The sequence below is a fragment of the Anser anser genome (assembly GCF_964211835.1).
Source record: "Anser anser genome assembly, chromosome: 21".
Classification (NCBI taxonomy): Eukaryota; Metazoa; Chordata; class Aves; order Anseriformes; family Anatidae; genus Anser; species Anser anser.
In genome coordinates this window covers 3,861,837-3,888,176 of record NC_139742.1, presented here as the reverse complement: position 1 = coordinate 3,888,176, position 26,340 = coordinate 3,861,837, and the positions used below count along the sequence as shown (strand labels likewise).

The window sequence follows — 26,340 nt, the reverse complement described above, 5'->3', positions numbered from 1 at the left end:
CAGATACAGCTCTCTACATGGCAGATAGTTAAAGCTGTGGAAAAATATCCCACCCCAGTGCCCTCGTTTATTACTTATTGCACATGTAATTATCTCCTTTTTTTTTTTTTTTTTTTTTTTTTTTTTTTTTTCCTGTCACAGATCTGCCTGCTCCAGAAGGTCTGAAATTCAAATCTGTTAGAGAAACATCTGTCCAGGTAGAGTGGGATCCTCTGAGCATTTCATTTGATGGCTGGGAGCTGGTCTTCCGTAATATGGTAAGTCACAGAATCACAGGGTCATCTAGGGAAGCAACGTTCCTTGTACAGAAGCCTTGGATCTTGTCCAAGTGAAAGATCCTGAATTTTTTGTATTTATAATAAATGTTTGTTTCATGTGTTACAGAAAAAGGATGATAATGGAGATATAACCAGCAGCTTGAAAAGGCCAGAGACATCATATATGCAGCCAGGCTTGGCACCAGGGCAACAGTATAATGTATCCCTTCATATAGTGAAAAACAATACCAGGGGACCAGGACTATCCAAAGTGATAACCACAAGTAAGCATAACCTGTATTGTTATAGTGCAACCAACGAAACAGTTGCTTTTTGACGTAGTCTTGGTAGTGTTAAAAAATTTTTTTTGAAAGCTAAGCTTTATACAGGGTATTCATAGGGAAAAGGAAAAAAAAAATGGGGAAGTGTTGGAGCTGTTAAAGAAGAAGACATGAAAATAAATTAATTCATTTCCAAATTACCTTTTTGAAGAGGAAAGCAAATTTAATTTTATTTAGAAGATAGCTAGCAGTATGCACTTTTTTTAAAAGGTACATCAATACGATCTAGAACTTCTTTCTTCCTGGTGACATTGGCATAAAGAAACTACATAGGAGAGAGTTTCTATTGCAGAACTCTTCGGGTTTCTGATTGTCTTTGTTTTGACAACTTCAGAAGTTAATGGATTTTGATGAATTTGTTTCTTATGAATTGGCTCCATCTGGCACTTTCTTCTACAGCTGTGGAAAGTAAAGGATGAAAAAAAATGAAGATGAGCTTCAGTTTGTAGGAGCCATTCGTTTTAATTTTGTTCTGAAGCAGTTAAAAACCTAAGTGCTATAATTTTCTGGTAAAATTTATTAAAAAAAAATATATATCACATTTTCTTCTCCTTACAACAGAGCTTGATGCCCCTAGCCAAATTGAGGCAAAAGATGTCACAGACACCACAGCTCTGATCACATGGTCCAAACCCTTGGCTGAAATTGAAGGCATAGAGCTCACCTATGGCCCCAAGGACGTTCCAGGGGACAGGACTACCATTGACCTCTCTGAGGATGAAAACCAATATTCTATTGGAAACCTGAGACCACACACAGAATATGAAGTGACGCTCATCTCTCGGCGAGGGGACATGGAAAGTGACCCCATGAAAGAAGTCTTTGTCACAGGTAGGAAGCTTGGGTACCAATCCAAATTTCTGGGAGTTTAATGTTATCACCATCAATCTTCCTGTGCTGTTTGCATTATCTTGCTTGAGTTAATAGTTACTAGATCAACACAGAACCAGTGGTATTATGGAGGTACATGAAAATGGAGGCTTTGTTGTGTCTTGTATAATTTACTGGCTCACCAAAATATTTAGGCCCCTGTGGTCTCTAAATGTGTTTTGAAAATGGGAATTATTAAGTCACTTAGAAGCTTTTGCTTATCATACCCTAAATCTTTACTCCATAAAACAAATTCCTCCAGATTACTTCTCTGTTTGCTGAGCTAAATATCTTCCATGGTTCTTATTCCATCAAAGACCTTATTTCTGTTTGTCTAAACCCACAGTAGATTAGCAGACAACATTGCTCTTTTTCCTTCTTCAGGTCTGCAAATGTTTTCTCTCATGTATTTTTTTTTAAGTTTACTTTGCTCCTTTGTTATCCTGGGAATGCTTTCTGAAAATGTGCGTCCTTTAGCATATTGTCAAGGTTTGGATATATTAAGGGACCTAAGTATATGGTACATGGAGAATTACCTCCCATTTCATCCCAAAATGCAGCAGTTTATTCAGAGCATGATTTGAGTCTACCATAGGTATAAACAGGGAAAGCCTATTGCATTTCTACAAAATATTCACCTTGCATTTTGAGACTTAAAGTTCCCTTCAGCCATGTGTGCAAGATACTAACTGAACAAACATTCTAGAGTTGGTCTTTTTTTTTTTTTCTTAGCAGCTTCTTTTCATTTGGAAAGCTAAGGTATTTGTAAGGGAAAATACTATTTTCATCCAAATATGTTTTCCCACAACTATGTATTTTGTAATAAAAATTAATTACTGAGGTTGAAATGGCTTTCTTTTTTTTGTTTCAGGAGATAAAAGGTGAATTTCTTCCACTGATTTTTTTCCCAAAGCTAGTGAACTCTACGCTTCATGCTAAAAGACATCTAATTAATGTAGTTGAGAATATAGTGGCATCATATAAGAGGAAATCTGTCAGCTTCATGGATCATGTTCAGTTTCTAAAAATGGCTGTCATAAGAGAGCGTTGTCATAAGAGCATTACTCCTTTCATTTATTTATGTGTTTATTTATTTATGTATTTATTACAGACTTGGATGCTCCAAGAAACCTGAAACGAGTTTCACAGACAGACAATAGCATTACTTTGGAGTGGAAGAACAGCCACGCAGATATTGATAATTACCGAATTAAGTTTGCTCCCATTTCTGGTGGAGACCATGCTGAGATCACAGTGCCAAAGGGCAACCAAGCAACAACCAGAGCTACACTCACAGGTAAGGGAATTGGGAGATTGTTATTAATGTCATTCTGCTGCCATCACCCTGGAGCACAGGACCAAAAAACCCTTTTGGTCACTATACATAAGAGCTACAAGCAGTGGTTACACATTTTGAGTAGAAAGAGTTAAATTAAAGTCCATGTGATATGTATTTATGTACTTCAGATGGATAACTACCAACAGCAGATGTGTAGCCATTTTGCTTCCATGTGCATCTCTGAATCCCACTAGTCAGTCGCCTGGGTTCTAGGTTGCTACACGTCTTTGCAGAGATGGCTTGACATCTTAAAGTTCAGGAGGCTTTTGTATGTGCTAGGAATGGTATTTACTGATGCCAGCCTGCAGCTTTTCAGGGTGCGTGCAAGTTGCCGCACTGGCCTACAATGGTAGATTTCTCCATTTAATGTGGATGTTTTTCTCGGGGCAGCAGTACCTACACTGCAATCTCTTGAAAGCAGAAGTTATCTCTGACTATGCATTTGCACATAGTCCAGCATGTAATCTCAGCCAGCCATAGTCCATATCCTCTGCCAAGTCTGTGGAAAAGGATTTATTCACTTCAGGTCAGCTGGAAGGCAACTGAAACCTCAATTCTTTGCATACACAGGAAAGCATATATCTAATCTTGCATACATTCAGACCCTTTTATTTAAACAGATGCCAATAGGTAACTTCCATGGACAGGGACTCATGCTTCTATTCCTCATCTCTTAGGTTTGAGGCCTGGAACTGAATATGGCATTGGAGTGACAGCAGTGAGGCAGGACAGGGAAAGTGCTCCTGCTACCATTAATGCTGGCACTGGTGAGTAGCTTGATCCTCTCTTGTACTCTGGAGGAAGCAGCAGATAGCTGGAGCCACTCTGGTGCTTCTTTCCTTTTTAAGTAATGCTGTAAGAAATATTTTAGAAAATTCTTGATTTCATTTTGGTACAAATGGGACATTTCCCCACAAATAAAAGAAAAAGTATTTTCCCAGAGATCTTTGATCTTTGACTCTGGCTTTCTTTTCCTGTACCAGGATCTCTTAACACTCTGGGTTATTCACCGTAGTAATAATTGATTGCTCTAATTGTTCTCTAGCTGTGAGGGTTTCTGGCAGGAATGGTGGTTATGGCTAAAACGTCATCTGGACAAAGAGTATAGCCTCAGGGGTTTCAATAGTCCTGACTATCCTTCAAATACGGGACTTTTCTTACAACACCCCCTTTTTTTTCTCCCTGGGTGAATGCTGTAAGGGATTAAATTCTTTCTCTAACGTCTTTCTCTCCTTCATGCAGTGATTGCTGAAGTGAATTTAAGTGGTGGAAATTTAGATTTAGTGTGGTTTGTCTGTAAAACAGAACTTCATCTTCCTCCACCTCGAGCAGCGGGGCTTCAAAAGCTCAGATGGCAGATCCAACTCTGAGCTGTCACTAGGCACCCAGTACAGTTGCTACTGTGTCAACAGATGGCTGAAAAACTGTCCCAGGGCAGTTCTGAGACAGCTTAACTTTGCTTTTTTAACCTGTAGATCTTGATAACCCCAAGGACTTGGAAGTCAGTGACCGCACTGAAACCACCCTGTCACTTCGCTGGAGAAGACCAGTGGCCAAGTTTGATCGTTACCGCCTCACTTACGTCAGTCCTTCTGGAAAGAAGAATGAAGTGGAGATCCCTGTGGATAGCACCTCTTTTATCCTTCGAGGGTTAGAGGCAGGGACAGAATACACCATCAGTCTGGTGGCAGAGAAGGGCAGACACAAAAGCAAACCCACAACTGTCAAGGGATCGACTGGTGAGTAACAGCTTTTGATGAGTGCCGTGTGCCAGGTCATTGACTAGCCCAAGTAAAACTTCACCTGATTTTGTAAGCCGTGTCTGGGGAATTGCATGAAAACATCCACTGCCTGCAGAGCAGACTTAGCTCTGTCTAGCATGACAGGTTCATCGAGGGATAGCTGTGTATTTGCCTTACTACTGTGTTTAGCTCCATATTCTCAATGATTTCTTGCTTTCCTTTTGAGAAGGCTCACAAAGAACACAGCTATTTGTCCTGGAGAAAATACAGACCTTGTCCTTTGTTTTAAATGAGGCTGTGCTTTTGTACATTATGTCTTATAATTTGTTTTGTTTTCTACAGCCAAAAACCAAGAGGAAGAGCAACCAGAATGTGTTTAACATTGCTTGTTCTTGCCTAATGAATTCCCTTCACAGCATGCCTCCACCCATCATGCTTCAGCAGGGTCAACAGGGCTCTGTTGTTGCCCTTTTTCACTTTTCTCATCCAAAAGCAGAAACATGCCATTGTCACAAATCTGGTCACAGTCACTGTTTTCATTGGATACCATGACTGTTTTACTTGTCTACAAAGAAGGGGTCCATTTCTGCCATCTCCATTTGCACAAACAACTCTATTTAACTAGAATCAATGCACCACTTCTTGAATAAGGTTTTATTCTTTTTGAAACTTTTTGACCCCAAGTTAGTTGCATACAGATCATATCTCAGTATAGAATATAAGTGAGTCCTGAATCTTTAAGTGCCTTCAGCCTAAATCTTGTGAGGCATAGCCTCAATTGCTATAAGGCAGCAGAGGCAGTGAAATCAGAATCGGTTGGGCTAGAATTATTCTCCTTAGCAGATAGGCTTTTAGCTTTTTCCCCACAAAAGACCACCTATGAGGTAACCATGTGCCAGAAGTTGTGGATTTTACAAACTAATAGCTGTATACAACTGACCTGAAAAAAAAAAAAAAGAAAAAAAAAAGAAACAACAACAACAAAAACCAACAGTGTCATATTCACTAGCAGTGTTCATGCCAGCAGCACCTATGAATTTATAGAGTCAGTAATCCAGTACAGGAGAGAGTTATAAGGTATGGTGTAAACTACAGAAAACCTTCAGTCCTGAATTACATATTTGATGCATAAGTCTGGCTTGTGTCCCATGTAGGGAAAAATTAGGAAGCCTTGAAGCACATCCATGCAAAAGGAAGATGAAGGTTTATGTGGCTTGAGTGAGCAGGCTTCAATTTTTCCAAAGTTATCTGTTTTCCCATTAGTCTGAAGACTGAACAGTCTCAAAAGAAGTAAGTGTAGAGGGTGAAAAGGCAGAAACAACATGCTGTGGAATTTCACAGTTTGGTCTTTCCAACACCAGCTTCCAAAGTCCCAGAAGATGGCTTCTTTTTTCTTTGGATTATTATTTTTCTTGTAACAAGTTTGTCTGACCAGTGTATTTGTTTTAAGTCTTTACTCAGAGCAGCCAGTAAACAAAGAGTTCTCTGCAGTGGGCTCATTAGAAGCAACAGCAGTAGTTGACATAACCTGTCTCTGTGACCTTCCTCCTGTATAGGAATGGGCAAATCCAAACACATGAGCATGGGGAGGCAGAAGTGCTCTATAAGCCTGGGAGTTATAAGACAAGAGATCACTTCTTCAGTTTACTTTTTCCTCCACCCTCTAGCCAGGCCTCCTCTTCCATGTTCCCAGTACTTGGGGGGTCCTCTAGTCCTCAGGCTAAGCAAAACAAACTTGTTATTTTGCCCTCTCTTGCAGAGCTCTGGGGGACCTCAGGTCCATTGCACTGCTGAGGAGAGTGCTTTGGAGAAACCATGCAGAGAGAGCAATGATTGATGTGGAAAGTGCCCGTAGCACAGCTAAGGCTGGACTAGCTCTTCTTGGTGGGTGAAGGAGACAGTCCTGCTGTTCAGAGGGGAATGTCCTGTCCTCACTGAGCACGGGAGTCAGGGACTGTGGGAGGCTTGAGAACATTTTCTTTCAGTTCCCTTTGCTTTTCCAGATTTCCAGTTTTTCATCTTATAGTCTCCCCAGCCTCTTGGTGGTTTGGTTAGGCTTCTCTGCCTGCAGGTGTCCAGAAGCTTCAGTGCTTTTGTTTCCCACAGATTATTTTTGTTTCTTTGCACAGTGAATCATCTGTCACTGAGAGTAAGGTTTATTTCAGCCTCAGAACTGAAGATGTTCTGTTGGTGCTTTCTCTCCTCCCTCACATTCTCCTGGTTATCTTTCCATGTATATCAGTTTGGCACACACAGGTGGTCAAAACCTTGAGAGCCCACGAACCTCTAGCAAAGCACATGTCATGAAATCTTTCATACCGTAGGATGGCAGCCTTATGTTGCTTCTGTTTCTTCATATGGATGAAGCGCAGCTCGATACAAAGCTTTTTTATACTGATGTCTATGATTCTGCATTCAAGGGATGCTAAAAATTATAAAGTGACCAGTTAGCTAAATGTTATTTTATTCTACTGAAAAGGAAAGACTGAATATTTCACACTGTCATTTGCTTGTTTGTTTCTTTGTAGCTTCACGTAGTCTAACCCTAATGCAGGCAATGACTCCTGACCCAGAGGAGCTTTCTGGCTCTGGGAGCTTTGTTGCTCCAGAGATCTCAGGGACGGAGCAGGATGCACTGAGGGACCTTGTGGTCTCAGGGGTTACAGACCACAGCCTTAGTGTCTCGTGGTATGCGAACACAGGAGCCTACACTAGTTTTGTGGTGGAGTACAAGGAAGTGTCATTGGCAGCCGGGTCCCCTGCAGAAATCTTCCTTTCCAGAGATTCCCTAGGTGCTGTGATTGAAGGCCTCCAAGCTAACACTTCCTATAAAATCAAGGTGTATGGATTGGCTGGAGAACAGCGCTCCCCTCCTCTGGAAGCTGTGGCTACAACAGGTACCTCCTTTCTGTTATTAACTAAGGTACCACAAAGCAGGGTCTCTCTTGTTAAACGTCCTTCCCAGCATTGTGCTCAGGTTTTGGTTTAGAACAACTTCAGAAGTCAAAGAAAGGGAACCATTTTACTACTTGGAGGGACCTTCCTGGCAGCACGTCTGGAGAATGTTATGCGAGATTGACTACTAATCTGCAGAGCGAGCACGTAACCCAGCTCTGAGAAAGCTGAGCAGTCAGACTGCAGCTTTGTTCCTTCTTGTTCTGGTTCTGGAGCCCTGCCTGCATAGCACAATGTAGGTCCTGGAGGAGGAGGGATGGTAATACATCAGGCATGAGAAGGCTGTGGAAATAATTGGGTGAGCATAAGAGAAACCAAGTGCCAACCTCACATTCCTCTGCTGAAGGACCCAGATTGTGCAGCAACTGCTGATGAATCATGGATAAGATACTGTCTTGCCTCTGGAAATGTGTTGCACATAGGAGCATGGCTTGTAGAAGCAAGTTTTCCATTCTGTTGAATGTTTTTAAGAAAATTTATGCTGTTTACCAAAGACCCCTGTCTGTGTTGTGTGTCAGTTGCTCTTCCTCTCCTGTCTTCTGCTAGTCTCAGATTGCACCACTCTTCTTCATACAAACTCAAAGGAAATTTAGGAGGAGTGATTAGGTGAGCCAGTTCGATGGGAAACTGCAGTGCTGACTGCTGGGAAAATGGATTTACCAGTAAAGGTTGTCCATTTCTTCAGCTGAGTCCTCTGCTGAGAGTACCTGGAATCTCAGACTTCAATATGAGGATTTTAGCTGTAGTTTCAGTATTATTATATATTATTATATATATTATATAATATATTATATAATATATATTATATTATTATATTAATTATTATTATTATTATTATTATATATATATTATATATTTCTGGCCTGTGATATTATTGCAGTACTTACTCTGTGGAACTCAGGGGTGCAAAGGCACTGTAAGACCACTTAATCAGCTGGTTGAGAGACGGGAAAGTCATTTAGCCAAAGGGTTCTTAAAAGAATGGAAGTATCTTGGTAGGCCATGGTTCTGCAACCCTCTTTCAGGGAACTGCAGTCATATCCTACAGTGAGGTTGATCTGATGAGAAATTCTACAATGAAACTGGCTGATAGCCCTTCTTGGAAAATAATGTAAAATCCAAGAGACGGAAGCAAGACATAATACAGAATACACTTTGCTCCATCCTGAGTAACTGGGGAAATGTCCTGGCAGGACATTAACATTCTTCTTAGTAAAAACTCCAGTGAAGCATTACAATGGAATTCCTCAAAAGGCCAGCAGCAGCAGTGTGGACATATTTAGGCCATATTCAGCCTGAAGTTTTATTAAGAGAATGATATTAAGAAATATTCCAGTCTGAGAAAGAGTGTGTTTACTGTCCATGTCCATCCAGTTCCCTTCTTCTTTACTTTCAGCTCTTTGGCATTTGCTATTTATTCATCTCATCACCATGCATCAGCCTGTCTGGCTGTCATCCACCCACCTAGAGCTCCTAGAGCTCTGTTTTCTTCTCATCTATTCCCCTGCTTGCTTAGTCAAGTGTTTGATCTCCATTGGTCTTGATATCCTACAGTTTGTTTTCCAAATTTTCTGTTATCCATTCTGTAGCTAATATTCTGTATGCTAAACATAGAATGCTGATACTATCTATGGTATATGAGTGTTTTCTGTGTGTTCATATCACTTGCATTTTTCTATCCATTGCATGTTTGTACACAAAGCCACATATTCCTCTATTACACAATGTACTAATAGGTGTGTGCATGTTCGTTTATATGTGCATGTAGATGGTAGACCACTCTTTCTCAACCACAAATTCATTTGTGGAGTCAGTCATTAAACACAAGATGATAATCAGAATTAGGTTTGAAAAAAGTTTCAGAGATAATGTAGCTACATAAAACTGTATGTGCTTCATAGGACAATTTGTACGTGGTAACCACCCATGTGGTTATCAAAGATGTCACAATAAAATTAACCCACTTATGACAGCAAAATGCTGAATTAAAATGCCAGCTACAGGAGTTGGTCCCTCCTTTTTTGGATAATGCAGTTGAACTGTTGCTGTGTTTCCCATTTGTTTGTTCATACTATAATTGGTGGGAATCTGGGATAGGTATCAATAGGGATGCTCAAGGAAAATGAGGGGAAATGAGAAGCCAATTTTGACTAACATTTTGTGGGGTTTCTCAAGGATTCTTAGTATGCCAGCTTAAGGACAGCCTCATGGTTTCTTTTTCCCTTCTATTTTTGGACACTTTGTCCTGGTTTTCCAACTCAAGGTGCGTGGCAGTTCCCCAGTGGGACCTTCCGTGGCATGGAGCTTACCTGTATAATGTACTGCTCTCTTCCTCCGTGCTGGTCTGTTCACTCCCTCTATTTGTGCATGTCTCCTGCAGAAATACTCCACAGTAAAGCCCGGCTGCCACTATGCATGTTAAGTATTTTTAAGCCTCTTTAAGACTGAACAAGTACCAGTGCACTTGCTTGATGCCATAGATTTTTGCCTGTTCCCAGAATTGTGGTTGTGCAAAAGCAGCTGAGAGTCAGGGAAGGCTACTGGTTCAGTGCTGCATGTCTTCCTGCTTTGTTCCCTGGGGATGTTAGAGGAGCTCAGTCACCCTTGTGTGGTCAGGGAACAGTTCTGACAGCACATTTTCCAAGAAAGAATGAACTACGCTAGCAGTTACCATTGCACATATGCTGGTGTGACGACAACTTTGCTGTCTTCAGGTCGCACAATATGTAGGGCCTGGTTCAGATCACATGCTGGTGTAATTTAGGAGGACCCTTATCTAAGTCAACTGTCACTGATATGGTATATGTAATATATCATATATGTAAATATAAGTCACTGCCTCAGAGGCTTTGCTCTTTTCTGGAGGTGAGCAGAAAGCAATGTTTCTACATCTATACTTCTCCTGAGAGTATATTTTCAAGGTAAAATTTCTGCATTTATTTGAAAACAGTTTAAGTTGATCTTTCTCATCTGAAAACTTTTTCTTTCTTTCTTTCTTTCTTTTTTTTTTTTTGATACATGTGTGAATTTGGAGACAGATACTGAATCCTGAGTACGTATTTGTGCTGATCTGACTGATGGTGGTAGATGACTCACTCTCTCTTAATTGAATGCCATGGAGCATGAAAGCAAGGCAGTCATCGAGGTGTGAAATGATGTGGTTTTCCACTAATGAGGAGATAATTCTGCATGGCTAATTGAAGTGTCAGAAAAATCACCTGCCTGTTGCCTTGCAACAAAACCATTTGTTGCGATTTCCACAGCTCTCAGATTTTCAGAACCTGACTGTGCTACAAGATGCTTTCACAGATCTTCAGCATGTTGAAGGCCAAATCTTTTTCCCTTCCATCCCTCTGGATCTCTTTAAAGAAAGATCCCACAAGTTCATTCTGTCTTGGTTTTTAGTTAAGGGTCCCTTCCCCTTTCTTAAATTTCTGCATGTATCAGAGTGGATAACTCCTCCAAGCATGTTTTTATTTGGGTAGGAAGAGATTTAGCATGTTTCTCTGTGTCTCATTTCTTGGTTTGGATTTGGATATTATTGTGATGTTCGGCATGCATTCCACATCTGGTTTGTATCAGTAGCAACAACGTGCTGTAGTAAAGATAAAAGGCATCTTTGGGAGACTGAGGGTTCAAATCCTCACCGATGTAAATCAGTGAAGTTCTTTGGAGCTGAATTGTCCTGATTCACATCAAGTGAGAATGTACCTATCCATTTCTCCACTGAAAGCATGTCAGCTGATCTCTGTGGTTAAGGGTTTTTGCTCTGGATCTGCTGGTTAGTGTGGTTCTGTGCGAGAACCACGTTGTGCTTGGTGATGCTACCTTTGCTTGCGGCTTGGATTCAGTCTCCAAAATAGAAGTACCTACCTTTTTTCCTCGGTTTTTAGAGCTCTTTAATGAAAACACAGAAACTGTTTTGTAGCAGGTGTTAGCTGTCATTTGGTATATTTGGGGGGTTATTTTCAGAAAATTTTAACTTGTAATTTACCTTTGTTTAGCACATCTAGTCACAACACCTGGAGAATCAAACAGTGAAACATCATTTAATCCTACCAGTCCTGCACCTACAGAGCTAAGTTATTTAACAAACCTGAGTCCTGGTTCTCATGCTCTGCCTGTGGTGCCCACTGACCTTCCCATCTCAGAAGTCACTGATGCTCTTCGTGACCTAAATATAACGCACAGGACTTCCAGTAGTTTCACCCTGTCTTGGGCAGCACAGGATGAGGTATTTGATCAGTTCCTTATCACTCTGAAAGACCTGTCCAGTTCAAACAGAATGCAGGAAATCTTTTTGCTGGGAAACCAACGAGAAACAGAAATTACCAATCTCACAGCTGGCACACAATACCAGATTAACCTCCGAGGAAGCACTCAAGGTCAGCTCTCTTGGTCCCTGGAAGCTCTAGCTGTTACAGGTATTTTCTATGGATTCATTAGCCACGTGTTCCTTTTCTGCTTTGAAATACAGAACTTCATTTTCGTACTGCTGTTCCACTGCAGAAATGCTAGGCTTTGTGAGTGATTCCTTTCTTATTTTTTTTTACTTCTTTTTGCACGGGATAAAACTCTTATTGCTATGGAATGAGAACCTTGAGTTATGTAGCATGGACAATGCCCCATACAGCTTTTAAAGTGTTGTAGCATCAATTCTCTCTTTTCAAATTGCATGCAAAGAGAAGCATTGATGCATCTGCTATTTACAAAGGACGTGAAAATAGCAAGATATTACAGGGATTGTGGTCCAAAGCACACAAGAAAAATCACAAGGAGGTTGCAGTTTGCAGCATTGGCATGGAAGTGGTGATGTTAGAGGAAAAAAAAGATTGTAACACATTGGGAGTATACCTTTCTGAAAACTTCTACCTCTTATCCCTCTTAAATGTATTTCATGAGGAAACAGGCTTGTAGCCACAGAGCTCAGTTCAATAATGATGCAAGTAACAATGTCAAACTTAATTCCTGAAGAGCATAGCCAGAGACTAATGACTATAGCAGACCATCAGCCAAGAATTAAATTTGTGATGTGCGATAAGATATTCACATAGAAACACAAAGATCATTGTGCACCTAGTACATGGTTAGAGCAGTCTTATCTCTCAATGGTTTGTTCTCTCTTTTTTTTTTAAAGTTAAGAAACATCATCCCTTGATATTATTTGCCATGATGTTATCATTGTTTTGTCACATATGTTGAATGCTTTGTGGATGAGGCTTTCAGAGATCTCCAGCTGTCCAACCTGGTGCATGATTTTATATGAGAATCTCTCGGTCCCTAGAGAGCATGATGGGGTCGAGTGCGCTTCTGTTTCAGGCATGCATGAGAAATAAACAGGAGAAAAAGGGACTCTGCATCCTGGAGGTGAATGAGACTGAGTACTCTTCAGAGAAATTTGAGTTGCTTCTGAGCTGTGATGGTTACTGCATTACTTATTATAATCATGCTTTTACATGAAATATTTTGCCTTGCTTTAACTTTTGGTTTAGTTTCATTTTCATTTTAAGCAGTGTGTTTGTTTTATTTATTTCTGTTGCCACCAAAAGATCGTTATTTCTGATTCAACCGTTCCTTTTCTGTTCTGCTTTCTTTTTCAGCTAAATAGTGCTATCTTGACATGATTTATATTTTGCCTCTGAGTATTTCATTGCTGTTACTGGTGAAACTAAACAGCTCTAGGATTCATGCATTTTTTGTTGAATATGGTGTTATTTCATAAACAATCTTTTCCTTTCTAACAGGATAGGAAAAGCTTGATGTTCCTGGGTAGTAGTATTTGCTATACATTAATGAATCTCACTGATGGTAATTGACTGTTATCCATGAGTGCTCAACCTCCGAAAATGCAGCCTCACCTACCCATATAAGGCTATGCAGCAGTCACACAAAAGATTTTCTGTTTTTTACAGAAAGAAAATTTATATGAATAATGTTGCTAAGCCTAATTCTCATTTATTTCAGGGCCTTACTGACTCAAAATTTACATAATGTCTGAAGTTGAAGTTTAGAACTGAAAAAATCAGATCCATTTCCCTGTATGCGTCATCTCTCTTATAAATGCTCAGGCATGCAGATTGGGATTATTTAGCTAGACTCTGTTCTTATTGTAATGCTGATGTGCTAACAATGCAAGGAAGTGAGAAAAGTGCTAGAAACTTATCCCAGCCCACAGGCCAATGATAGATCATGTAGCAGGATTTTCCATGTAGAAAAAATAAGGTATTACTGTATCATTTTCCCATGTGACTGCTAACTTTAAGGAATCAGTTGTAGCTTCTCAGTACTGGAGGACTTTCTATTCCTGCTGAGAAAACAACCTAAACTTTCAGATGATGGTTCATGCATCTGATGGTTCCCAGCTTCCTAGGCCACCCTTGTGGCAGCATATGAGAATGTTGATTTCTGTGAATGCAGATTTCAATTTTAGATTAATATCAGTAACTCTGAAAATCCAAGCTACTCGGCCTCCAGAAATGTTTTCGGGGCAGAATAATGTAATGTAATGAAGATAACTATATTAAACTGAAGACATGTAGACATAGAGGAAATGTTCCCTTCTTTATTGTTTTTGATTAGAAATAGTTTGGAAGAATAAATATCATCCTTCAATTAAAAGCATAAACATCAGAATCCCAAGTAGTAGATGCTCAGCATCCTCCTAGCCTTACAACAGGCGTTACTGCAGTATTCACAGTTATATAATGACAAACACTAAGTTGTTAATAGCTGCAGTAAAGTGGTTATAGTAATACTTACTTGTCTCATAGGGAGTTGTAATTAATATTGGCAAAAAACTCGCAGCTGTAAGACAGTCTTTAAACCACTTTCTGTAAGCAGTCTTTTAGCATTAATGTGAATATTATTTATTATTATGGTTCTTTTCTTTCTGTTCTGTCTTGCCAAGTGTCTGAAGAGACTTTATGAGTTATCCGGGGCAGCTGAGAATGTCAATGTGTGTGGGGGTGCATCTCTGTGTCACTTGCTTACAAATGAAGTTCATTAACTCTGAAAGTCATTAAGTAATACCTCACCACCACCAGTCTGTAATCTGAGTAACTGACTGACTCTCTGTCCTTATTCAGAGGAAGAACCTGAGCTTGGAAAATTATCAGTATCAGAGACTGGCTGGGATGGTTTCCAGCTCACCTGGACAGCAGCTGACGGGGCCTATGAGAACTTTGTCATTCAGGTGCAGGAGGCTGACAACCCAGAAGAAACCCGGAATATCACGGTCCCAGGCAGACTGCGCTTTATGAATGTTACAGGCCTCAAGGCCAACACACCTTATAACATCACACTTTACGGTGTGATTAACGGCTACAGAACCAAACCCCTTTCTGTTGAAACTGCGACAGGTATCTTTTCGTCCAGTCTCATGGCTCCCTTCCTTTGCAGACAGGGACATGAGCCAGAGCAATTGCAACTGCTCGACAAAGCTTGCTCACTCGGTCTGCTTTGCATGGGGCACGCTGAACTCATTAAGGCTTGGCTGAACATCTCTGGCATGGAAATGTCTCATGATCAGACTTTCCAATATGAGTCTCAGCGCCCCCATGGAGCCATTCGCTTTCAGGAATGCTCTTTTTACCCCCCTCAGAATGGCTTGTTTTGTTCCCTTTATTTGCTTCTCTGCTGGTTGACACTAACTGCAAAACCCAACTGGCTGTTGTACATGCTCAGGAAAGCCCAGGTTGCCTTGTAAAAATTATAAAATCCGCACTTTGTAGCCCAGATAATCAAAGCCCAAGAGCATGTTTGTGTTTTACCCTTCAGAAGCTATTTCCGAAATGCTGCGCCAGCTTCCTAATAGATCCAATCTCAAGTGTATAGTGTGTGTGTCCGACCCAACGACAGACACCTTCTATATGTTCTCATATAGAAAAGAACACAAGTGAGTTTCTTCCAAGCATGGTATCATATATTGAGCCACATAAGGTTGTTAAACAATCGGACCGTTCTGAAAAAATTACAATGCAAGACCAAATTCAACCAAAGTACTCTGGATAAAACTGACCTGAAAGAAGGAGGGTAAGCCCTGCATTATCAAAAGCTTGCATGAAACTATTCAAGAGCTACAGAAATAATTTTCTGGCTGATCCTGTGAAACACTGCATTTTGGATAAAGGATTGCTCATCACAAGTTTCTACTGTGAGAAGCAAATATAAACATATGTCTGCCCTGTATGGCTCACTGACTCGTCCAACTGTTACGATCATTATAACAAACAGGGTATGAATTAATTGGCAATAGAGGGGGACACCAGTGATGGAACTATTTCTTGTAGACAATATCTGCTGCCTTTGGGCTTCCTTACAGACCTTTGCAACCTCCCAACCTCCCAAAATTGTGGGACAGCCTAAAGTTTGCTGCTCGTATTTACTTTTCCCAAGCACATATTACTCAGCACAGAAGGAGATAAAAGTACGTGTAAGAACTAAACAAAACAAAAACATTATACACAGTAAAGCTTGCTTGTTTCAATAGTGCTTTAAGCAGCTTGGCTTAAGTAGAAATGTGTGTGGCACAAGGCACTTGCCTTGGGCTGTGTCCTGCTGCAGTCTGGAAGTCCTTTGCTTTGAGAGCCTTGAGTATGAGCTGGTAGCAGATTGCCCATTGAAAATAGACAAATGTGGCTAGACAAGGGAAGCTGTAGAAGCACAAACAAGAAAACAGACATCATGGGTGTCCTGCCTAAATATGCAATGTTCTCTCCTTTTATTAACTTAATGAAAACACCAGAAGATGCCCTGCTGAGGTTTTCCCTTCCCTTTCTGGGTCATACTCAGCATCCGGCTTTTCAAAATTTTCCTTTCTGGGGACTTGCAATTGTCAGAATTTTATGAGCCTTCCTGTAGCATGTCAGGGATGCCTATGGAGAGGAAGAAACCCCAAGGCAGCTATCACTGCTTTGCATTTTGGCTCCAGCTCCCAAATTACATGCCAGCTTTCATAGGCATAAGCTGAAAGGGAAAGTAGAAGAACTAAAACAAAACACAATCTTTTCCTCTGGATACAGTAATGGCTCTAGTTTTAGCTTCTCCTAAAACTGGAAGCTGACTTGTCCAAATGCCCTGGGGCTTTTGGAAATGTTCTTTTGCAACTGCTTTCATGCTCAGACCTCAAAGACACATGGCTGCAAAGGGAAATAGCCATAGCTTTAAACCTTCCTTTTTTCTTTTTTTTTTTTTTTCTTTTTTAGCATTTTGAGATTCTTTCATTTGATTTCTTCCCCTAAAACCTGTTTGCCTGTAGCAAGCTTCTATTTAAACCCTTTTCTCCAAGGGCAGCATGGAGTGCTGTCAGCATGTGCAGAGCGAAGCACAGCATTTCTAGCAGGAGAAGGCACGGGGCTGTCCCCTTCTGACCAGTGTTGTTTTCCTCCTCAGGGGTGCACCCAGAAGTTGGTGAGCTAACCGTTTCCGACATTACTCCTGAAAGCTTCAACCTTTCTTGGACAACCACCAATGGGGACTTCGACGTCTTTACTATTGAAATTATTGATTCTAACAGGTTGCTGGAGCCCATGGAGTTCAACGTCTCAGGCAATTCAAGAACAGCTCATATCTCGGGGCTTTCCCCCAGCACTGATTTTATAGTCTACCTCTATGGGATCTCTAACGGTTTCCGCACACAGGCAATAAGCTCTGCAGCTACAACAGGTACATAAAACCTACCTCAATGCTAATTCTGCTTTCTTCTAACTCTTTGTTGCAGGTTGTGCCCATTTCCTTGCCCCCAGCTACCCTACCAATCTACCCACTGCCAAATTCTCTACCTCACTGTTTGACACCTTCTAAGGAAGACCTGCCGCAGACATTTTGAACTGTGGATGTTATTCCATTATCCCATCCAGCAAAGGCAATCAATCACAGTATGGTGTGATTTCATTCACATAATATGTTTGCTCTTGTTCAAACATTAGGGTAGGGACAACTTCTGATGTTAATGAGAATCAAAACAAATTTCCCAGGAAGCAAGTGGGAGATAATTCATTATGTTATTTTTGCAGTATGCGTTTGTCAGGCAGAATAGAAGACACACTCCTTCTCTCAGATAAACCAATTTCTAGTTACAGTTTTTATCCTGATTCTCTAAATGGGTTTCAGGCACATTTCAGTCTGTGTCAGCAGACTCCTACAAGGCTGATACATTTATTAATTCAGATTATGTTGGATGAGAGATTGAAAGAGAGCATTTACTTGATGTTGGTAAATTAAATAGATAGGCATTTAGCTGTTGGCACATTGTACATCCTGAGGTTTTATAGTTGACAGTTTCTCCAGAAAATACTCTCAAAGAAAGGGAAGCGTCGAATGTGCTGTAGCCAATTACAGTGTGAATGTGGAAGGAGAGGACTAGGTTACAGAAGCAGAAGGCGTATTCTCATAGCAGGCAGATAATAGCTCATGTTTTGGTAATTTAATATTACTAAATTTTTTTTTCTGCTGACATGATCTTAGGAAAAGTCACAGCAATTTGTCATAGCAATAGATTAATGTAGTCGGTGATGTTGAGCTTAATATCAAACATCAGTGATCAAGATAACATAGAACTGTATTTTCTAGCATCAGCAGATTGTAAATATCCTCACTGAGTCATAGGTAGTGTGGGCAGGGTGACCACAGGGACTGTGGTGTGGAAAACATCAAGAAATATAAGGCTAGTTGGTCTTTGTGACCTGTGGGTGAATTCAAACTTTTATTTTATTTTATTTTGCTGCTTTGGGTTTTAATAATTGCAACGCATTTCCATTTGTTTTTCTTCCCATAGTAGAGGAACCTCTCCTTAGCAAACTCACTGTATCAAATGCTACCTCAGACACCATGTTGCTCACGTGGGAGGCGCAGGACAATGCCTTTGACCATTTTATTCTAGAAGTCAGAAACTCTGACTTCCCTTTGGACTCCCTGGTGCAAACAGTGCCAGGGGCCTCACGGCACTATGTAGTCACCAGCCTCAAAGCTGCCACTAATTACACTATACAACTCCATGGTGTAATTGATGGGCAAGGTGGTCAGACCTTGACAGCACTGGCAACCACAGGTATTTCATTGTTTCACCTTCTAGGTTTGCTCTTTTCTCTTCTTTCTTTTTCTGTCCACCGAACTGCTCTAAAACGTGGCTCCAACTCATCATCGTTCCTTTGGTAAATTATAGGAAGATCACCGTGAGGGGAGGCCAAAGTAAAATGAGCTTGTGAGCACTTGGGCAAAGAGATATCTGAGACAATGGAAAAGGCTGAAAAAGTGCCCCCAGCATTAAGGGAGCCAGTAGTAAACCATGATTGGTTTCATTATATATACACTTATCTGCAAGTACTGTGTATATATAAATGACATGCTCCAGATGGCTGATGTTTTTCACAGAATATCTTTGCACTTGATCTGAATAATGTTTCCATTTGTCCCATCCTCACTTGCTTTGTTGTGGGTGGGAGGCCTTCATATCTTTGTCAGACCAGAGAGGCACCTGCATGTTGTTTTGGTTCTTTCTTCTTAAAACCAAATGTCTTCCAAGACATTTGCATCTCTTACGTGAGTTTTATACAGCATGCTAAATGACCAGCCAAGATTGCATGGAGTGGTCTGGTCACCTTGTGCTGGTTCTGGTGTTCCTCCTCTGCTGGGCATTTTTACATGTTCCCAGCACAGCTGGGCTCAAACAAGAAGCACACCCTTTCTTGATGATCAGCCCACCACTCTGTCACTTGCCTTGCTATCTTTGAGTCTTTAAAACCTGTCTGGTTTCACTGGATGTCAGAGCTTTTCCTTTGGTGATGGTGATTCCAGGATGGCAGGAGCTCTCTAAGACTCACCAGAAAAGAAAATTTCCACTTGTTTTGCATGTAGTATTCTTTGGAGTTTGGTTGTCGTGATGTGAGCCTGCCTGACTGGATGCAAATGGCATGTGAAGGAATGTGGTCATTTCAGAATCGGACTGGAAAGGATTGGTTTGTCAGCTCTGAGCTGCATGCAGGGCTGATGGCTCCATGCTTGGTTTCACTGGGTTCTCCTCCCAAGCCTGTTTGCATTGTGGATATTTTCTCATCTCCTCCCCTGTCTTCAGAAGTATTGTGCTTACATGGTGAATTCATCACTGTTGGCCATGAGGGCGTTGATGGCCACTGGCTGGCAGCATGACAGCAGCATGTGTCCTTAATCGGGGCCACTTGGAATCACCTCTTCCAAGATTTTTCCAGAGAAGGAGATGGAGTGTTATCTAAAAGTCTTGCCACTGGGGACGGCGGGTAAAAGTTGGAACATCTTGCAGCAGTTCATGTTTTAGTTTAAAAAAGGAATCTGTTCTTACACTGTTCTCTTGGTCAGTGTGACACATCCTTGCTTTTCTCTCGACATTTATCACTTACACAGTTATTCTCCTGTATCTCACGGGCTGCATTTCCCAAGGTGTTCTTGGTTTATACTCAATTGGCAAGAGAAAAAAAATAGAAATTCAGCCCTGAGAGGGCTGAATCCACACAGGATTCTTTGACCACCTGACTGCAGGGTCACGTTTGTGGTCTTTCTGTGCTCTCATGAATCCTTGATGATTTTATGCTAAATGGAACAGCTTAAAACAGGAATGGTGGGGAGCTCTCCCCCTTCTATAGCCTGAAGGCCAAGTTTCTCCCCTAGCAGGGGAGAGATGTGATTTTAAATTTCCTTTGGCAGAAAAGGAAAGTCTTTGCTTTCTCAAGAAAAGCCCTTACCATTGAATGGTCAGAAAGAGGGAGAGCTACAGCAGTGTTTCCTTGGTTTTGTGTTTTTTGTTTGCTTGTTTGTTTTGTCCAGTCCATTAGATATTCCCTGATTATGCCTAATCAGGGGATGAGGAACACCTTAGCTGTGGAATCCAGGGAGGTTTTGGCCTGAGATTAGTGCTGAAATGATCACTACCAGGACTAAAACCCTGATAAGCTTCAGGGTTCTGTACCTACATTGCCAGGCAACAGGAACACTAAGAAGAAGCTGAAATGGGATTTCAAGGATGTCTGGTTTGGACTCACCTAACTCCTGCCTGAATCCTGTTTCATCTATTCTGGAATTGCTGTGGGTCCGGGTATTTCCCTTATATTTCTAGTGCTGAGTTACTGCAGTTCCCATGGTTTTACCATGGGGCTGTATGCTGTTGGTACAAATCAGGCCCACATTTCAATAGGAAAATTGAGCGTATTTAAGAAAACTGAATGGAAAAAAAAAAAAAAAGTCAGCACTAATTTCATTGGCTTCTTTCCAAAACCTTACAAAATAGCTGTTATGGTGCTCCTCTTTAACCACTGCAAAAGAAGGCTAAAAGCTTCCGCTTTGGCTTTAAGAATCGATAACCCCCCTGTGGCTAATTCCCTCACCCTATTAAGTAATGCTCTCTCTTCACCTGTGTTCCTTTCTCCCTCAGAGGCTGAGCCACAGCTGGGCACGCTCACACTCACAAATGTTACCCCCGACAGCTTCAACCTCTCGTGGACCACAAGAGATGGGCCTTTTGCCAAGTTTGTTATACACATTAGAGATTCCTATGCAGCACACGAGCCCCAGGAGCTTACGGTGTCAGGAGGTGCTCGCAGCGCTCACATCTCAGGCCTGCTAGATTACACTGGCTATGACATTAACATTAAGGGCACTACCGATGCAGGTGTTCACACAGAGCCCCTCACTGCTTTTGTCATGACAGGTACCTGCTTAAAGGTTTGGGGTATATTTATCAGTTTATAAAAATATATATTCCAGCATGGATAAAAGAACAGACTCTGCAGCACTGAATATCTTGCCCAGCAACAATGCTTTCATTTGCAAGCTTCGTACAGGAATGGGTCACAGCGGGCATGTTGGCCTTAAAAAATTGTCCAGGAGGAGTAATAGTTTAAAGTGAGTCAAGAGCCCTCTGGAGTCTTTCTCCTATGTGTAATAATCTTCTTCAAATCCTGAAGTTTAAGGGAGAAATTTGTCCATCTGAGGGAGAGGACTGGATATTAAAATACCTTCTGTTTTGTGGTGTTCCCGCTACATATCTGTTACGTCTGAATAATTTGGCCAGATTTTAACTGGGATTAATTGAACATCACATGCCTAAATCATCAAATAAATACCACGGAGTTCACATTCTATGTACTATGTGGCCAGTATGCACTGCTAGAGATTGTCACATAGACATATGGAAGCCTAAATAGGATTAAGCAGAAATTGAGGCCTTTTCTTTTTCCCCCTCACTTCATTAATGCTCAGTGGGAGAACTAGTCACAGTAGCAGCATCCCTCAGCATCTGGGCCAGCACTTTCTGTGAAAGGCAATGACCATGATCATTTCCCTGAGGGAAAATGGTTGCATTTTGCACCAACATTGATCTGCCACCTGATGACATGTAGTTAGAAGCAAGCGTTTGCTTTCAAAATTCCTGCTCTTTTGCTCCACCAGAGCACAAATGCTTCCTTCTTGAAAACAAACCGTAGACATTGGTATTTTCAGAGGAAGTTTCCCACAGCTAGGTAAACACGTGGCACTCTACAGAGCAGTAGGATGTGCCAACAGTTCTCATAAACCTTCTGGGTTTAGCACGTTGGTGTCACTCAATACCTATCCCAGGAAAATAATTTCAGCATTTGGGACTCATTATTTGTTTACCAAACTGAAATGTGGATCTTTGGGAACTGGTACTTTCTTAAGTGAGTGGAATTTGAGTGTTGGAAGATCTGATGAGTTAGCTCCTGGGCCAACAAAACAAGGTTTGTCAAATAGTTTAGAGAAATTTTAGCAATACCCGGGACCCTGGATGAAGGCCAGGGCTTAACAGAGCCAGTTGATCTTCCTATTTGACTTGTCAGATTTTGAGCGAGCAAAAAACTCTGAGAAACAATCTTGTGAAAATTTGGCCTTTTTTTCAGAGACATGGTGGGAAAGTTTTGAGAAGTTGGTCTACGTGCTCTAAACATTGACAAGTGTCATGCTGATGTGAAAAAAAAAAAGTCCCCTCACTGGAATTTCTTTAAGTTGTCAACATGGCACACTAGCAGCTGCCTGTGAAGCTCTTTGGTCAGGCTATTGCTCTGTTCTGCAGTCATTGAGCCCCTGCCCTCTGCCAGTGCAAACTCTTGCTTCTCTCCTATCCCCCACAAAAAGCCATCTTGCAAGTATTTAGTACTTGCAAGGGCTATGACCCTGGCTGATTCATGCCCTGCTTCTGGCAATCCTTCTGGCACCGCTGACCCCTCCACCGTTTAAAAAAAAGAAAAGCTGGAGATATTCGTGTGAATTAGAGAGGAAAGAATGCAAAATATAGGAACTGTGAATGTCAAGGTTGAAAGTTGTCCCTAAAGCACCCGTGGTGGAGACAAGTGAAAGGAAATGAAAGCTTTATGTGTAGAATTTCTCAAACAGCTTTTGTTATAACTGCTTTCTAGTGCATGTGTAACAAAAGAAATGTGCTTGCACATTGAGCTTTGAAGGAATTTCAAAGGAGCTTGTGAGATGAGGTGTTAAGACACCCTTGAGGAAAACGAAGAATTGAGCATCTAACTTTTGGAGGCTCCATTGAAAATCCTAGTCCTGTGGTCTGGGCTATACACTTCAATTAAATCCATATTTGGGGGAAAAAAAAATGTGATTTATGTCTGTTGGAATCTGTGACACGTTCTAATTTGCAATGTTTTTTTGCTTCTTTTTTTTTTTGTGTGTGTGTTTTTTGCACCTTCCCTTCTTTTAGAGGCCATGCCCCCACTGGAAAACCTAACTGTCTCTGATATTAACCCTTACGGGTTCACAGTGTCGTGGATGGCATCGGAGAATGCCTTTGACAACTTTCTTGTAGTCGTGGTGGATTCTGGCAAGCTGCTGGACCCACAGGAGTTCCTCCTTACGGGAGCCCAGCGGCAACTGAAGCTTAAAGGCCTTATTACTGGCATTGGCTATGAGGTTATGCTTTATGGTTTTGCCAAGGGGCACCAAACAAAGCCCCTAAGCACTGTGGCCATTACAGGTATTTTAATGTGAACAAATTGTTCTTTTCCACCCTATCTTTCTTGCTTTTCTTCTCACATGGAAGATGTTTTATGCAGTCCATTTGCAAAACAAACCTTGGCTTTTGCATCCTTTTTTTGCATCGTGGCTACACATAACTCCTTGTGATTGATAGGGTCACCAATGAAATTCCATTCCTTTTAACTTGACGTTTCCTTTTTGTCTTTGTGAGGGATCCTGTAGAGACGCATGACGTGGGTTGAGGGGTGAAAATTTCTGCTATGTTCATGCAGGTACTTTTAACTGGAGTCTTTCAAGACAACTAGCTGCATGTGGGAGCTCGTCTTGTTAACAGCTGCTGGGCACATCAGCATTCCCAAACTTGCCAACCGTCAGGATCTTCAGGAGGAACGTCATACTGGTTTTCCTGCCTATGGCCTCATTTCTTTCACTCTGTCTGTGGGTTCCACACACAGACCATCGAGTGTGATCACTGCCAACTGTAAAGATGGCATTTCGCTCTCCAGAAAACCTTAGCTCATGTTCTCAGCCTCATCACAGCTGCTGTTTTCCAGCAGCATTTGAATTTTCTTGAAAAGTCGTTGCAGACTGATTCTCTAGCCCTATAACCATCAAGTCTCATCTGCATGTTACTGATTACGCAGCAGAAAAGCTGGGGATTACCTGATTGGAGCTTCACAAAAAAATAAATAGGAATGTCTTCTTGTGGAAGATAGAATTGCATTAGAGATGCTGTAAGACAGTAACCACTCCGGCAGCATTTCTGTAGGTGGTGATGCTTGACCATACTGAGCTGAAGATGTGCTGTAGTTATTTAACGTCTTACAGCTCGTGGGATCCTCTTGAGTGGGTTCGTTTGCTAAAGACAGTAGGTCTTGCACTTGGGATTTAAGTATGCTAAGGAATATGAATTTTCATGATTCCCCATTGCTGCTTCAGCCTTTTTTTATTATCAAAGTGAAGGATTCATCTGATCAGAGGTATCACAGAGGCCAGAAATGCATGGAATAAGGGTTTTGCATGAAGGAAAAACTCTTTCAAGCAGCTTCTGTGATGTTCTCCTAACAGACAGAGACCTGACAGTATTACAGGCATGCCTGTAGATCTATAACAAAAGCCTGATTTTATCATACATGAAGTTTTCACATATGATGGGTAATGCAATGAAAAGCAAGGGACAAATGCACTTCGAACTTACTATTAGCATGTGTAATTTTGCATGGCAGAGGCAAATGGTGTATTTCCATGTAGTGGATTTGCTGTTGAAGACTGAAATGTTTGAATGCGCCCAAACACACTCACATACGTCTTCAGTATTTGTAAAATGCTAATGTTCTTTTTTTTTTTTTTTTTTTTTTTCTTCACTAGCCAGCAGATTGTTTCCCTTTCTTTGAACTGTGGTTGGATTCTTGCAGTATACTATATCCAGACCTCAGGCAGGTCACTAATGAACTGATTAAAACAATCACTTTTTTTTCCCCTACTGCTATCTTCTCCTTTTTTAGAAGCAGAACCCGAGGTCGACAATCTTCTGGTTTCAGATGCTACTCCAGACGGCTTCCGTCTGTCCTGGACTGCAGATGATGGGGTTTTCGACAGTTTTGTTCTAAGGATCAGGGATACCAAAAGGAAATCTGATCCACTGGAACTAATAGTACCAGGCCATGAGCGCACCCACGATATAACAGGGCTGAAAGAGGGTACTGAGTATGAAATTGAGCTCTATGGAGTTAGCAGTGGACGGCGTTCCCAACCCATAAATTCAGTAGCAACCACAGGTATTGTCTTTGCAGTAGGAAAAGTATAATGTGTTTGTGCCTGTTTGTTTTAACATTTCTCCTTTTCCTAGCCAATTTGAGCAGTTACCGAGGTCTTTGAACTGTCTCCTGCATGTCATTTATCTGCGTTTCTTTTTTCATGTGATGTAGTTATTTATAGTGAGTCATCTCAGATTCCTTAGCTTCATCAGTGTCTATTTAATATGGTTTACTTAATTACTTCCATGATCTGGAATTAGACAGCAGAGTCTAGCATTCAAAGTGCTGGCTTTAAGAGCTGAGAAATAATGACTATCAGCCTTTTTCAGTGATTTCATCAGACTAATTGTGTATCTCCTCAATAATTTACCTCCCTATAAAAGAGAGATGACAAAATGAATTTAACAGAGGTATTGAGAAGTTTATTTATGGCTTTATCAGCAAAGGACTAAGCACCAGTAACTTAGACTGATTTTAACAGGAGCAACATGTGTTCAATAATTCAAAATAAACTGGACATTCTTGCAAAATCAAAACTTTGAACTCCCCCAGCAGAAGGTCCTATATGTTGTCATTCTTGTGTGTCAAAAATCCTGGTGTAAATGAGCGTAGATAAAATCATCATGAGGAAAAGATGCAGGGATGACTGCCAATTCATGCTATTTTGTTTAAAAATTCCAAGGCCCTGATTTTCAGTTGCAGTATGCCAATTCCACAAAGTCGGAGTTCTTGCCTTTCATAGTCTCACAATGATGAAGAAGCCCTGTAAATGTAACTGCAAATGTCTAGTGTCCTGAAGCTAGCCTAAACTTCTGTTTATGAAAAATCTCCACCAGAACACAGCCTCGTTTTCTCAGTGTCAGGGAGAAGAAGAGACTTTTTTGCTATTTATAACTGGAATATTTTTTCTTATATTGTTTTTCTATGAAAATATGCAGATACTAGTCATGTAAAAAGTTCTTGAGGTTTAGGTTGAATTCCTCAGATTAACTTAAACAAAAAATGGGTTCTTAATTTCAAGTATTTCATTTTGGCACTTTTGAAGGAAACTTTTCAAATTCTTTTCCATCAATATCATGATTCCATTTTGAAACATAGTTAAAT

At 41.0% G+C, this 26,340-nt stretch overlaps 1 protein-coding gene across 9 annotated transcripts in view; it reads left to right on the top strand.

Moving 5' to 3' along the window:
• TNC (tenascin C) overlaps nt 1-26,340 on the top strand; it is a 177,497-nt gene that overhangs the window by 134,513 nt on the left and 16,644 nt on the right. For 2 of the 9 annotated variants that reach the window (XM_083807351.1, XM_083807350.1), the window contains 14 exons: nt 142-257; nt 385-541; nt 1,160-1,429; nt 2,580-2,765; nt 3,485-3,574; nt 4,283-4,546; nt 7,078-7,446; nt 11,509-11,928; nt 14,590-14,862; nt 16,895-17,167; nt 18,279-18,551; nt 20,904-21,179; nt 23,205-23,477; nt 24,985-25,257. In XM_083807351.1, the coding sequence (XP_083663477.1) occupies nt 142-257; nt 385-541; nt 1,160-1,429; nt 2,580-2,765; nt 3,485-3,574; nt 4,283-4,546; nt 7,078-7,446; nt 11,509-11,928; nt 14,590-14,862; nt 16,895-17,167; nt 18,279-18,551; nt 20,904-21,179; nt 23,205-23,477; nt 24,985-25,257 (3,513 nt within the window). The remainder of the gene's footprint in view (nt 1-141; nt 258-384; nt 542-1,159; nt 1,430-2,579; nt 2,766-3,484; nt 3,575-4,282; nt 4,547-7,077; nt 7,447-11,508; nt 11,929-14,589; nt 14,863-16,894; nt 17,168-18,278; nt 18,552-20,903; nt 21,180-23,204; nt 23,478-24,984; nt 25,258-26,340) is intronic. The other 7 variants (XM_083807352.1, XM_083807353.1, XM_083807354.1 and 4 more) reach the window with 7 other exon arrangements.